Below are 14,224 nucleotides of genomic sequence, written 5' to 3' on the forward strand. Positions count from 1 at the left end.
AATTATAAAACATGTTACAGTAATCACATATTCAAAACAAAAGAAAATGCAAAGCTATATAAACTGTACATCATAGGCTTAAAATAACTCAAAATTTAGTTTTTTTTCTTTCTCCCTGAATCTAACTTTTCCTTTCTTTCTCTCTTTCCTCCCTCTCTTCTTCCTTCTGTTTTTCTTTCTTAGAGATTGTAAACCATCTCCCTGTCAAGAGAAATGACTGCAAGGAACCATTCTTCCCGGAAGTGCCAACAAATTATCTCCAGTAAGTCACATGGCATATCAGCAATGTGTATTTAAGGCAGTATTTAAGGTGATAAAGAGAACAAATTAATATTGACAATAATTGCCCCATCTGTGAAAAGATCATTAAAGGCCAGGCCAAATATAATCTCTATATTATTTTGAGACTAATTCTTCAAAGCCAAAAAAACGTTATGTTTGCCTTGATTTGCCCTTGTTTACTTTTTATTATGTCAAAAGGAAAATTTGGGGGGATGGTATGCCTGTGTTATTAAAGATATCACTGCCAGAAAAAAATATTTATCTTCCAAAAATTGCTTAAGAATGACCGGCAACAATTAGACTGCAAACCAGTAAGACTAATTAGCTAATGATACAACTGTCCAAAATTAGTTCAGAGTCTCCAATTATTCAGAGAGAGAAAAATACCTGTGATGTCCTATGTCTTGCTCACAAACAAGGGATTATAAACCTTGTCATAATCTCTGCTCAGCATTTAGATATAGGCACTAAAATTCTTGACACACCAATAAAGAACACGTTTACAAAGAGTGTAAGAGACTGACATTTAATGCATTTATAAAATTAGTTATTGTGGTTATAATATTATGATATCATATTATTAAGTATAAACCCTAATTTATTTTAGTGACATAAGCTGTTGGTTAGCATAAGAGGGTGTCTATTAATAAGCAGTGAAGGGATGATTGAAGCAGGGCTTGGGTTTTATTCCCAACTTTGAGACCAGTTTAATTACAGCATAGCCAATTCATACTACCGCTCTAGGTCTCAGCTTTCTCATAGTGAATAAGGAGAGTGACTAATCAGGACTTTAATTTATTTTATAAATCTGATATAATGACTTTACACCTGTTTTGAATTTTAATGAGGTGTAAAATATTTTGACACCAATAATCTATAAAACCCTGAATGATTAAAATAAAATCTAGATATTTCTGCATTAATTGCATGTCTTCTACTAAAAGGAGAAATAGCATAGAATGCCTTGCAGTCTTGCATAGAGTAAAATCTATTTCATTTAATTTTTTTACAGGCAGCATTTTTATACAATATAATACATTGTATATAATTTCAATGTATTTTCTCTCTACATATATCCATTCTAACCAATTAAACTAAGAGAAGTACTACTATGGAAGAACTGCTCAAATAAATGTAGGATGAGAAAAATAGCTAACTTTTGTTGTTGTCATTAGGTTGGTGCAAACATAACTGCAGTTTAAAAGGTTACAGATAATTGCAAAAACTGCAATTACTTTTGCACCAAAATGTTTTGAGTTTTGAATAAACTTCTGATTGTTTTCAAGAAAATAAATATGAAAGAGTTTGAGCATAATCAAAGGGGAGAAATATTATTATTAATTACACACTATATAATCAAACCATAGAAGATATTACCATAATACCAGTGGGACAGGATTGCTATAGGGAAATGAATTGGGATAAAAAACTTATATGGAGATGTTTGTAAAGAAACTTGGGCCTCTCCAGATAATGTTAAAGATAAAATATTTAACCTTTCTATAAATTCTATCACTCTAACTGATATTTATCTAGGTGTTGTACGAGTTTGGAAAAATGGAAGATTAATGGATATGAATAGTAGAGAATGACTTTAGAAATAGGAAATGGAAGTAGGTCTTGATTTAAACTTTAAAAAAATGAATAAAACTTGGAGACTTGCAAGGTAGGGAAGAGTCCATTCTAAGTGAAACGAAGAGTGTGAGCAAAGCCCAAGAAATGGAAATACTTCTGAAACATGAGGAAATTTTTCCGAAACAAGTGAAGCACTATGAGAGAGAATTTGAAGTTAAGAATACTTTGACAAAAGGTCAGATTATGGAAGATCTTGAAATTCAGTTGAAGGAAATCGATGACCTTTTTCCTTACAATGATGGGAAAATATACAACTTTTTAATACGAGAGCGACGTGATTAAAATAGTATTTGAAAAGGTTATTTCTCAACAATGTACTAAAAACTGTATGGGATGAGTGGAAATAGTCAAGTCACATAGGATCCTTTGAAATTCAAATTGAACATTATATTTTTTTTTACAAAAAATTAAAGACATGGATCCAGGTACAGTTAAATATGGTAAAAGGATGGGTTTTACAATTAGATCTGTTGCCTAAGGTAATTCATCTGACTATCAGTTTATGTCCAAAAGAAGTTAGTACTCAAACAAAGTAAAATGTCTTTCATAGAGTATATTTCAGATGCCAAAATAAGATGCTAAAATAGTTAACCATGTAACCTTATTAATTACATTAATTAGCATGTTTCAGCAGAAACTTGTTAAATAAAGGTAGCTCAAAAAGGTTAAGGGCTGACTGAAGACTGACTTGTCCAGTTAGACTTAAAACTGGAGTTTATGTTGTAGTTGTTGTTGTGTTTTTAAGTACTATAATGTCTCAGATTATTAGAAACACCATTTCTTCAATTTTTTAATGAATAGAAGAATGTTGAGATAAATAACATACATATGCATATACCGAGGGTGCCAAAAAATGTACACATTTCAAGAGATGGTATTTATGTATTATTTTTCAAAGTTGAATTGAATTATAATACAGAGCAATATGTGATATGATGTTCACTCAAAATATGGCATTAATAAAATGAATGCTAGCGTCATTCATTGCATTACAATTTCAACAGTTTTTTCCTATCTTAAAATCTGTATACTTTTTTGTCCATATAAATATATATATACACATACATATATATATAATATATATATATATATATATTTCTTTGTTTTTAAAGATTTCAAAAAGCTTGTAGGTGTTAAAAGCTCAATGCTGTGTTTAATACATAAATTACACTGATTTCCTCCTACAAAGTAGTTACGCATTTTTTAAGATTAAAAAGAAAACCGTGGAGGTAAAGAAGAACTGCTATAATGTGATTCCTTTTTATTGTCCAAAGTACATGTAATAGGTGACATTAGAGGTACTTCAGGAATATTTTCTAACTTAATGGAATAACAAAACATTTATAATAGACAATATTTCTAAAAATAGCATCAAAGGCGTTCTTGACTCATGGCTTTTGACTTCAAGCAAATCAACATCTTAAAAAAGCATGTTGTAATAAAAGCAATACTATTGTTTTTTAAATAATTTTTATAATTTGATCAGCATTTTCTTTAAATAAGTAATGATTTATATTTAAATATTATGAATATGACAAAACATGATTTTAAAATTGAGGAAATAACTTTGATAGAATCTTAAATATTTTCTTTCAGTATTTAATTACTGCTACCACTTCAGATATTAAAAACAAACAAACAAACAAACAGTTCATTACCTTACCTTACAATGAGAATAAATAAATGTTGAGCTTTAGTAAGAATGTATGCGGATTAAGGCATTAAACTGTCCCAGATGATCATGAATATCAATATTTTGTTCATTATTATAAAGAAATCAATATTTTCTTGTAGCAAAGTGAATTACTAAAATTGTATCACAGGTCACCCAGACCTTATTTCTTCTAAAGCACTATTGCTTAAAATGTTTTCATGGTATTTCTAAACAGTTAAGCATATTATCATGCAGGACTCATTTTAAAACATTTATAGTATACAGTTAATTCCATATAAGAATAAAAAGGACACAAAGAGAGAGTGCATAGAAACTGACCTCATTAACGGTTGCATAGTAGCTTTCGTGCTTGAACGTGGGGGAGTTGTCATTTCTGTCTCTCACCAAGATTCGAACTTCATGGTAGATAACAGTGCCCACTTTTTTGTTGACGCACTGGACTTTTACCACGATGGAGTGTATGTTCATGGGTGGCTGCAATGCAGAAATTGAATGTTTAAAAAACTAATAATTGAAACCGAAGCTTCTTATTACTGTCAAAGCACATATTTGTTTAATAAAATGCTCTATGCTTGTTCATCTTCAAATGATAATCATCTACAAAAATTGATCTATCTTGTACTATTTTAAGGACAAGGGAAGACAAGTTTAAAGAAGCAACGATATGAGTTTGCAACTTATAAAAACAAAGTGTTAATGAAAAAAATCTAACACCCCTTACACACACACACGCACAGATACAGACACAGACACAGAGTGAATATCATCCCATGTTTGTAAATACAGATTCACTACAACAATTTAGTGCACACTACTATGAAACTACATTGTGTGATTTGACAGTACCCACTCCATTATAAGTGTGTAGTGTAATTTGTCTAAGTAAAAGTTATAATGAGATACTTTTATGTTGTTAATTTTTGTCATTATAAATGATACTTCAACAAGCATCTGTACATCAATATGTGCTATATTGTGTAATTATTTGTATGATAAATCTGTTGAAGGAGAAAAGCTCATCAAAGAGGAATATTTATTTACTCAGGTCCCATGATTAGGGGTTCGCAGAGTTGGGATTCACACCTGCATCTCTTTGACTCTAGAGGCAGAGTGTTTAATGCCACAAAATGTATTTTGGTTATTTGAAAATTATTTTTCAAGCTTATAAAATTTTCCCTCTAAATATATCATTTTATCAGAATGACTTGATCTTACCACCCCATCTATAATACCATGACTCTTGCCTGCTCTCTCTTTTCAGTTTCTAGCTTTGCTATTTAATTTTCTTTATTACACTTCTCATCCATCACTTGGCATATTACATATTTTATATGTTTGTGTTACTTTGTCTCCCTTCACTAGACTAGAAGCACCACAAAAGCTGGGATATTCTTTCTGTCATGACTGAATCTCTCTACCCAATAACCAGCACTTGTGTCTAAGAACAGATGATTGTGTACTACTCGAGTGAAAATGCTAGGCTTCCAGACTGAGTTCCAGAACTACTAGCTACATGATCTAGACGCCAAATCTCTTTGTGCTTAGGTGGCTTGTCTCTACAAATGGAGAAAATAATAAACACTGCTATGACTAAATCATTGTAAGTATTATAAGAAGTTATTCTGTGCTAGGCACTTATTAACAGATAATGGATATAATTTATTTACTTATTTATTTATTTATTTATTTATTTATTTATTTATTTATAAAAAAACTAAATTTCCAAAAGCTAAATTTATTTATAAAAGAGTAAAAAACATATAATCTATAAAATACAAGTTTATAATCCTGGATACTAAATTATTAAATATTTGGATTAAAACCAATTTAAAGATACAGCGATGCTTACTAGAAACTAGGATAGGCCACATTTCTAAGTGAGAATAATATTGTAGAGACTATGTCTAAACAGAAGCAAATATTGTTTAATCTCAAGATATTTATATGGCCAATAAAGACAAAGGTAGTTGAATTGATTTGTATCTGCTTGAATAATTATGCCCAGAAAAAAAGAGAAAAAAGAAAAAAGAAACAACATTAACATGTGGAGGAAAGTCTCTAGAGATATGCCATATAGCTCTGTGTTCTAGTATCTACCCCATTCCACTTTTATTCACCGACATAAATGAAGGCATTAAAGCCATGTGCATAAGATCGTGAATGTCACCAGGCTCAGAAGGATATATAACATTTCATGACAAAAGAAAAGGTACAAATCATTTTAATAAGTCAGAATAATTTAATTTCAATCACCTTATTTGAGAGAACACTTAATTACCCAAATATAATAAATGACTACAAATATTAATGTGAAAATACAATTGTGAAATTTTGATGAGTAAAAGATGAGTTTACATGCCAACACTGTAAATGAGCTGCTGGAAAAATAATACAGACTTCATAATCATTAATAATATCAGATGGGCAAATAAGTGGATTTAATAAGCGCCATTTTCTGAACAAATAAGATATGAAATCTGAACACCTTGAAATATATGATAAAATTTGAGGACATTTAGTCTTAAAAACATAAGATTTGACAGACATCTGATTGGTTGTTGTGAAAAGATCTACTGATCTTTTAGTTTATTCATTGTAGTCAAGAGAGCAAACATAAGAAAAGTGAATATGCAGTATTCCAAAGCATATGTTTTCAATATAAGTACAGGTTTTGTGTTAATCCAAATATGTACATAAGAGAATGGATTATCTTATAAAGCAAGCCCCATAATTGTGCAAGCTTGAGGTTAAACGTTCACTTAATAAGACTAGGTCTTAGAAGTATTCCGGAATGAATTTGAGTTAGATGACCTCCATCTTTATTACCAGTTTTAAAGTGTTCACTTTAAAAGATATTTAAGGAAAATCCTGCATATTTCCATTGTAATGTAAAAAAAAACAGAATAAATGCTTGTACTATTAGCCCTTGGCACACCTTCTGGAAGACAATCAGGTGAATCATGTCTTCTAAGGTTATTTGTCTTCTAAATATTACAAGAGAGACCTATAAAACCATTTCATCTCAACTTCTGATTCTATATTGAGTGGTAGTACTAGGACAGGAAGGTCACAATCTTTCCAAGTAGAGGATCAAATGCATGATGCACTGAGCTCACTTGTCCTGCTAAGTGCCCATAAATTAGATATAACCGGGTCCTCTGGAACTCTTGTCACTCTCAACTTTAGCTCCCTATACAACTGTTAGTACTATGGATAGAACTTAGCTTGCTATAAATTCCAACCATAATGGATCATGTTGAAGGCAAGAATTCCCTGTGGCTAATATATAAAACACATTGTAATCTCGTATTGGAATAGATTCTATTCTGCTCTAGAAGAAGGTCATGAATATATCATGTACAGTTCTTCTAAGTCATCTAGTGAGAATTTAGGAACTACAAAATGCTTAGGAATGTGTTAGATAAATTTTGGTTTATCTTTCATCACTGGGGTCAAAACTATGTCATGGAAATTTTACCTTCTCATTTATGAAACAGAGAAGAAAATAAAAACTGTGTATAAATTGTTTGGGGGTAATTATTTAAAACAATCATAATTCATACATCCTAGACATGCAAACTATTCTCCCAATTTAAAACTGAATATTTAACATAATACTCTGATTATATATTTGCATATCAGTATGTTACTGTACATGTGCGTATAGGTTTTGATATGCATAAACTGCAGGAATGATACATACCAATAGTTGATAAAGGTTATCTTTGAAAAATAGGGCCGAGAGTAGAAAGTAAGGGAAGACAATTTTCCACAAATATGTATGAATTTTGTAATGGAAAAAAGACAAAAATAGAAAATTGTGTTATGAGTTTTTCAGAAAAATCACTTAGGATTCAACAAGCAAAGTGAAGTTCTTGGAGTGAATTTATTGCCGTCACAGTACTGGTTGTAGCACAAACTTCAATGTAAGGGAAATTGAGTTTTTCTAGAAATGATGCTATTTGAAGGGCTAAATGATTTAGGTGGGGAATACATATTTAGCAAACCTGTATAAGAATTGATTTTATTTTTCATAGAGCAAAGCAAAGTGTATTCAGTCCTCACAGGATGGAAAGGATTTCCCCATGATTTTTATTTCTATGTACTTAGTACTACCTTAACAAAATGAAAAACCTTCATTATTTCTCAAATAAACTAGAAGACAGTGAAAGAAAATAATATACAGTGCGTTGCAGAAGTGATTTTAAATAATAAAACAAATATAAAGGAAATTTGGCTGGTCAGAGTTGCAAATGTCCTTCACAAATTAAACTTACATAATGAATGGTGTATTTACAGAACTTGCCTGAAGAAGTACATATTTAAAACATAATTAGGTATATGTAATATTTAGATAGATTTGTAGATTTTTCACAGTTAGTAAGGATATCCATTTTAGTTAATTGTATTTATTATATGCAAAGTTCAATTTGGGTTGGGGTTAATACGATGTGGTCATTGTGCTCTAAGCAAGTCATATAAAACTGACATGAAATGAACAGAAATCACTATACTGAATGTCAAGAAAAGAGTTTGAAGGCTCTGAAATTTAGAGCACAAAATTACGTACTGGTGTTACCATTAGGAAATATTTCGTGTAGAGAGTAGAATTTAAGATGACTTGATAATAGATAACATTAACTGAAGGTAAAGAATAAAGGTAATTTCAAAGGGTAGGCTCCAAAGAGTATCAGAAAAGGCATAATAAGAAAAAAAAATGGATTGTATTTTGGGAACAACAATTAGTTTTTGTAGATTAGAGTCTCCATGTTTCTAAGTAAAAGGAAATGAAACAGGTTGCAGCTTGAATCTAGGAAAACTCAAGGGCCAGATAAGCCAGTTTTCAATGAAAAGTCATCAACTGACAAGTTCAGAACTCTGTTTTGGGGCACTGAATCTGGAACAGTTTGAATCATGAAATACAGTAAAGAGAACTATTAGGAATTTGTCCCAAAGTACAAGTGAGAAATAACAGGGCTCATAGTGGGGTTATGCTGATGGATACACGCACAAGGTGTCTTGTGGAGATAAAAGTATGAAACTTAGTGGTTGAATAGATATCGGCCTGGGCAGAAAGCCAAAAGGCAGGCGTAACTGAACACGGATGGATCACGTGACCTCCCCCCATTTTCTTAGCTATCACTGATTTAGTCAGTGAGTATTTAGATGTTCTCTCTCACTAATTAGGAAAAACAAACAACAAAAACAAAATAAAAAAAACACACAGTGACTATGGTCAGGCTAATAGCAGGCATTGCATTGAAAGCTTATAGGGAGCTAGAGTGGAGTGAACATTAATAAGAGGCAAAGCCAAGAACAAACCAAAGAAACAAGGAAGCAAAATTATATGTTCAAAGGAATCTAATCAGCAGGGAGAAAAATAAAGCACATGCACAAAGAAAGGTAGACATTAGAGACTATGTGGTCGAAAACCAAGTAGTTTCCTCTCTCTGGGTAAAGTTACAATCTTGCTAAAATAAAATTATTTTTCATATCTATGATTATGGTATTTTGAATATTCTCCACGCATTGACTTGGGCTTTTTTTTCATGATATGTTCACCACAGCTTATATTATTTACAATTAAATGAGATAATGATTTCCAGTAGTAATTAGATTTGGGTTAAAAGCACTTATTTACCACACTGCTTTTCTAGCAGCAATGGTCTATACTTCACATAAAACACATGGACATAGGGTTAAGACTTTTCCGAATGAAAGCGTTTACACTGTGATAATAACAAAACAAAGTAAACAAACAAAAAACTAAAAGTACTGTGGAAGCAGAAAGAGTGATTCACAAAAATTCAAAAAATAATTAAATAAATAAGATAAAAATTCAAAGGTGTATAGGACATAATGAAGTTCACTGAAGTAAGAGGTAAAATCAACATTTATATTTTCCAAGTCACATGAAGTTTACTTTCTATTATGGAAAATACGGCAGGTATCTAATATCTAAATAAATTACTAAGACTCCAGCAAGTTACTCTAGTGAGATGTGATATAAAAGCACACATGAGGCAAATGTGCATTTGTTCTCTTAGTTCTATTTAGAATGGCTAATTTTGATATGCAAGATTCTCTAACAATTTGAGACTAAGAAAAATAATATTACTTACCGAAGGAAATATTTGTAAACTAGGGTCTAAGTAACCTTGGTACTTAGTGAAACTCTTGAAATTGATTGCAAGTAATTTATTCACGTGCAAATAAACTTTTTTTTCCTGAGAAATGAGTCCATAGACTTGATCAAAAACCTGACTGAGTGTTCCATCTACCAAATTTGAAGACTTACTGACAAATCCATGAGTCCAAAAGTATATGTCAGCCCATTATCATTATTTCCTTGACTCTTAGAAAGTTAACACTGGAAATAACCATGGAGTGAGCCTCCAAAGAAATGTTTCTTAATTTATTCCTGATATAAAGATTTAGCAGTCTCTATACAATAGGTTGTCTTCCACCCCCCGCCCCCCCTTTTATGTTTTTTCTTTATCTCAAAGGCCTCCATTGCCAGCTAGCAGATCTACACTTACAGTATTTTACTCTTCTTATTCTTCTTAAAGTTCTTACTACTTCTTCTGACACTACTTCTGTACTTCTACATAACTTTTTTTTTTACTTTTTTTACACTTACACTTCTTGCTTAAATTCAATTCATACATCTATTCAAAAAGAAATTCCTGATATCATAAAAACAAATATTTGCCAATTTGGCATTCTTGCTGATTAGCTGTGTGAACTTCATTGATAGTTTCTAGATGAAACTTTCTTCATCTAAACATGGAGTACGCTAGAGCAGTAGACAGGTAAAATATGTATTAGTAACAACTATAAAATACAACAAAACATGGGAAGAGTAGATAACCTTTTATTTTTATAAGAAATTACATTTAAAAAGCAACAGCTACCTACGATCTGCATGACTACATAAACTAAGTGTATTTTAATACCTAAAAATGTAAAAAGACATGATATCAAAATAAAATTAATATGCTTAGCTTTGGAGAAAAGGAAATCACTCTACTACTTTATATAGACAAGTGCTAAATTTGAAAGACTGGCTGTCTCTAAATCTACTGCACAGTAGATTATGAAAATACACACACACACACACACACACACACACACACACATGAATTAGTAAAATTTTAAGGTTCCTTTTAGCTCTACCATTCAATGATTCTGTAAACCATCTGTACTCAGTAAACTTTAAATAATATATTAAAATATGTACTGTACCTAGTTAATTTTGCCTTGATCTCACATTTGCTATTTCCATCTGCCTTTTCTTCTGTTCTTTCCCAGCTTTCTTTCAATGATGGCTCCACCATCTTAATTTTGTAACATAAAATTGCATATTCATTTAACCTCACACTTCAATTTTCTAGATTAAGCACATTCTTGACATCATTATTTTTTTGCTCTGAACTAAATACACCTTCCTCCTCAGTCTTTCTCAATCAATGATTCCAGGAAAGGAGATGAAGGCATAAATCCTAGTATTTACCAGTTGAGTCCTTCCTCTATGATCGCAAGTTTTATTTGGGGAAAAAAAAGCTGCCAAATGTCCCTACTCATAGAAAGCTGAAATCTTGTGTCTATTTTAATTCCCATCACCAAATGAGAGTACTTGTGTAAGATAGCAACATTAAATTTTTGTCATGACGTTATTTAACTACATAGGCTTAAATTCTCATGTTACTAAGGGTTACAGCATCATTTATTCAACGTCTTACTATTGTTTCAACAAGTTTATTTGCCAATGGTAAATACCTTACAATTAATATGAGCATTATTTTTTTTACTTTCTTCTGCAATATTCATTTAACATTTCATATTTTTTACATGACCAAGACTTTGCCATCTTTAGCTAATGTCAGTTAGGTGTCTGCTGGCAACACTTTAATTTGCAATCTATCTTTGCAAGTTTAACTTGACCATATCAATACTAGTTCAAAAGAACTTTTTTAAATGGAGAGGGAATTATTTTTCATTAGTATATTAAAGAACAAGGCTGGATTGTTCTTTAAATGATACCTGCGTACATTTTTGCAGGTATTATTTTCAAGTCAAATCCATTTAAAGCGTATTCCCATAATTGTTTTTCAGCATAGCCAATGTCCAATAAATGCTGCCCTCATTAGAAATTAAAAAAAAAGAGATAATACTAAGAAAAAGAAATTTATCATGGAAAGAAGATTATTTTAGGTAAGCAAGTAAAATTTAAACATTGTTGTAGGCTAGATAAATGGAATACCATTTATACTGAAAGGTATCCTTTCTCTGAACTCATAATTCAGACCCAAAATGTGTGCTTTGATATCAAATAGAGAACAAAAATAGGTTCCAAAAAGAAAGTAATTCACTAGTAAACTGGTAAATTATTATAATCAGCTATAAGATGATTTAAAAAATGAATCAAAATATAAAATGAAATCGTCTGAAATAGATAAATATCCCATAGTTCTCCTAACATGTATCATTATAAAATTCATGACATGGATATGGATGTCCCTAATTAGAGCCAGTAAAGGATGCGTGTGAGTAACACAGCTGGGGAAGGTGGAGGGAGTGATCTTTTGCCAATTTACGCCACTATCTAAGTTGCTTTCATAAAAATAAGACTTATGATAAGATAAATGAAGATTACAAGATAAATTCAAAGATAGCATCTGTCTTTATTCCATTTTGTACCATTTTAGCCAGCCACCGAAAACTGTTAACTGTTGGGTATAAAGAATGTTGCTGTGATCAAAGGACATAGTGAGTGTGTGGCAGTGGTGGGGATGGGACTGCATCAAGGATGACCGTTTTTTTTCTCTATATCGAATCAACCGTCTCATTCCTATTCTTCACTGCTACCCATATTTTACATCTGCCATCACTGCCCTGTTAGCTGTATTAAGGGCCTCCTGTAGTGTACAAAGACAGCCTGTAAAGGTGGGGGAGTTTAATGTACTGTCCACCTCACCACAAAGCTCTTAAAGACTTTGAATTTCAAATGTGGAATAGATTAGGGACCATGCACTCTACAGCATATTGTAAAGTGGGTCATAAATCTTGAGTGAGGTAGTAGGGGTTCAGGTTCACTAAACTGAGTATCTGATACATGGATTTCATAAATTGGAAATTTGGGAGTGGGCATGTTTAGATGTCCTCCTTGAGTTTTCCCAAGTTTCTGTACAATTACTACTAGTTACTAAACACCCCCCCCCACACACACACACTCAATTCTACACTGAAGATTAAATTGCAAATAAATGAGAATAAAGTTATATTAACATAAATCTACTCAAGTCTATAAACTTGTTTATAAATGAGACATTCAACAAATTTGGTAATTTAGCTGTTCTTTATAAATATAAATATTTAGGTCATGCTGCCTGAGAACAAGTGGACAGGAATGATTGGACTGGGATATTGACAGGAAACTCCCCTTTTGTTTTTTTTTTTACAGTTCTATAAGCACATCACCACAAACGCTTCCCTCAACCAGTGCTCACTGCTTTTAGGAGCAGCCACCCAGTAGTATTTCCCACTACACTGTCCTCAAGTCAACACCTAATTACAGGTTCACACCTCACCATGGATCATCACACTTCTTATCCTACTTTTCCATGGTTACCAATCTTTTATTATGAGTACTCTATTCTCTCCTTGTTCAGAAATCTGACAAGCTTCCAAGATGTTAGAAGGTAGATACTATAGTTATCTCAGAGGCAGATGGTCCCTTTCTTTCTTACTCGTTTTTCAAGGAATTAAAAAAAAAAGTTTTTGTTGATTAACACAGACAATGAAATCACATTACACGAAGAAACTTTTATATCATATAACCACCATGCTGATATTTAAATTAGAATAAAATTGTATCACAGAAACAAAGAAAGAGAATCACTCACATCTCTATCCAGAACTCTGCCTGTGCTGTTCAGGAATAGCATTTGTTTAACAGGATCCAACATCACCCAGTAATCCACATTGTCTTTTAAAGTGAGTTCTATGGTGGGGTTTGGTCCTCCAGCAGTCCCTTTGATCAGCAAGTTATCCACCAGAATCGTACCTGCAAACCAAAGAAAGTTATTTGAAAACATATGCCACTTGTATAAGTTCTTTAACAAAGATCATACGCTTTAAACCCTGGCTGACTTACAAATCTGTTTTAAAGCAGAAAATATTCAACTTTGTATCTGATAGAAAAAGGTGTTCTTTTTTTTTTTTTTAAAGCAAAACATAACTTCATTATGTTATTTCTAAATCATAATCTGGAGAGATGAAGCTGAGAGGCAGAGATCCAAACACTTGGTGAGTTTCATCATCTATTTCTGGTTTCCCTTTAACAAAATGAATCTGTTACCCTCCCTGTCCATCTCTTCTCACAGGTGTTATCACTGAATTTTATCCTGAACAAAAGGAAATGTCTGTAATAACAGAGGCTGATACTTCAATTCAGATATGAAAAGAGATATCCTAAAAATAAGAGAAAGGAAGAGATAAAGAAGTAGCAGAATCTACCATGGTGAGAACTGCTTTTTTTTTTTTCTTTTATCTTAGAGCAAACACATAAAACATAAATCTTAATGTGAAAGACAAAACTAATGGGCAGACATACAACAGAAGCCGTTCTTC

General features: G+C 31.8%; 1 protein-coding gene across 3 annotated transcripts in view; it reads right to left on the reverse strand.

Annotated features, from left to right (window-relative positions):
• The window catches only part of PCDH15 (protocadherin related 15), an 822,425-nt gene that overhangs the window by 386,661 nt on the left and 421,540 nt on the right, over window positions 1-14,224 (reverse strand). For all 3 annotated transcript variants that reach the window (XR_013995038.1, XM_081075408.1, XM_081075407.1), the window contains exons 4-5: window positions 13,498-13,658; window positions 3,911-4,066 (exon numbers count right to left, since the gene is read on the reverse strand). Coding sequence is in view for 2 of the 3 variants with exons in the window: in XM_081075408.1 (XP_080931534.1) it covers window positions 3,911-4,066; window positions 13,498-13,658 (317 nt within the window). In the remaining variant the exon portion in view is untranslated. The remainder of the gene's footprint in view (window positions 1-3,910; window positions 4,067-13,497; window positions 13,659-14,224) is intronic.

The sequence above is a fragment of the Rhinolophus hipposideros genome (genome assembly GCF_964194185.1).
Source record: "Rhinolophus hipposideros genome assembly, chromosome: 15".
Taxonomy (NCBI): domain Eukaryota; kingdom Metazoa; phylum Chordata; class Mammalia; order Chiroptera; family Rhinolophidae; genus Rhinolophus; species Rhinolophus hipposideros.